Source organism: Plasmodium inui (genome assembly GCF_000524495.1).
Source record: "Plasmodium inui San Antonio 1 unplaced genomic scaffold supercont1.285, whole genome shotgun sequence".
In the NCBI taxonomy this organism is placed as follows: Eukaryota; Apicomplexa; class Aconoidasida; order Haemosporida; family Plasmodiidae; genus Plasmodium; species Plasmodium inui.
In genome coordinates, this window is record NW_008482119.1 from 1 (window position 1) to 1,611 (window position 1,611).

The 1,611-nt window shown below is 35.9% G+C and overlaps 1 protein-coding gene across 1 annotated transcript; it reads right to left on the reverse strand.

The window, feature by feature from the left end:
- Window positions 1-771: 771 nt before the first annotated feature.
- Window positions 772-1,089, reverse strand: C922_05867 (hypothetical protein; the record flags this gene model as incomplete). The annotated part of the gene is made up of 1 exon (XM_008821438.1): window positions 772-1,089. One exon carries the CDS (start codon window positions 1,087-1,089, stop codon window positions 772-774), a length of 318 nt encoding a protein of 105 aa, XP_008819660.1.
- Window positions 1,090-1,611: the final 522 nt, after the last annotated feature.

Here is a 1,611-nt window from a genome sequence, read left to right on the forward strand (position 1 = left end):
ACCATTCAGATGAGTTCATGAGATATTACATACACAGTATGCTAAATTTAACCAAAGAAGATGAAGCATAGTATCATTATTGGCCTCTGAATTCAGTGTAGTATGGCTCATTTATCTGTGTATATTGATTCGAGGTGTTGTACTCCTACTTCTATTTTAAAATTGAAGGAATCTTCACTGGTATTATACAGCCTCAAAACATCACTTCCATTCTAAACATCCATTTTATAGGCGCAAGGAAACAAATCACCATGTAAAGAGATGAATTTTCCAAATCCTTACCACAATTAAGGGGTAAAATACGAAATACCCCTTCAATAATTTCAGAAGATGTAATCGTAAAATTCTATTCGTATCAAGTTAAGTATATCATGCATGTATAAATGTATAAAAAGAGACGAAAAACCCTTAACAGATTTTAGAACATCCGATGATGAGTCTTATATCATGATTTAAAAAAACCGAAATTGACAAACTTCACATATAAATTTAATTCACTGCCTCCCTTAAAATACGCACAGCACATATTTGTCTTTTAATGGCTAAATACCGTTTCATGGTAAAAAATAGAGTCACGATGCCAGTCGGGCACCGATAATTGCTGAAACGGTGCTGTATAATCCACTTGGCTCCTGTTTCCAGTAAAGAAGACTTTATCAGATAATTGTATATATAAGCATATAGGTATAAGAATATTTATTCTTGCTATCGTTAGCAGCTTATATATGCATATACATGTGTACATGCTGCTTAGCCTGTTTCTCGCAACCCTCATCTCTGGGCTCTCATCGGGAGGATCCCTGACGCAAGCACACATCTATTTAACTGAGGCTCCTCCAAATTAACTGGGTCATTTAAGAATAAGATAAAGGCCTTTCTGCCCACATTTATAAAACAGTCATGATTGGACTCGGGCAAATTATCCCTTATGATGTAGTAGAAAAACAGCCTATTGTGATACTCTTCCATGATCCTCATGGTTGTGTGAATAGTATGATTGTTCCTCTGCACCTGTTCCTCTTGAATGTTTCCATCCACGCTATACACACTCGTTAATTTTCCCAAATAATACGATAAAGGGTCCTTCATCGTCTGCAGCTCCTTTTCTTAATGTTCGTGCAGCTTTATCCTTCTCTCAAGCATACCCTCCCTGAATAAATTATCATTCACCGAATTGATTATTTCATCTATATCTTCTTTCTTAAAGCTATGGAAAACGATGTACTATTGTTCAATTAACTAAGGTGGGTCATACGAATTTTAGCAAAATTCATCTACTGTTTTTACACTTCACACCCTGTCCTCATAGAATTTGTCTATAATTTCTGAAATAAGGGTGTGCTAATTCCTTTTGTTTAGTATTGTAATTTGGTAGAGGGTTATGATACAGGCTCTTTTCAATTTCAGGAAAATAGTCTGCCCATTCTCGCTCTAATGTATTATCATTTCTCCTTAGAATAGGTTGCGAATCTTCCTTAACTCGGTCAGATAGGTATTCAGCCCTTCCTTGCGCGTGTTCATTATATATACATTCATTCTGGTACTTCTAGTGCTCAGTTAAATTTAGTGCCTGACTCTTGATGAAAGGTGCCACTTCAACAGTAACATTCG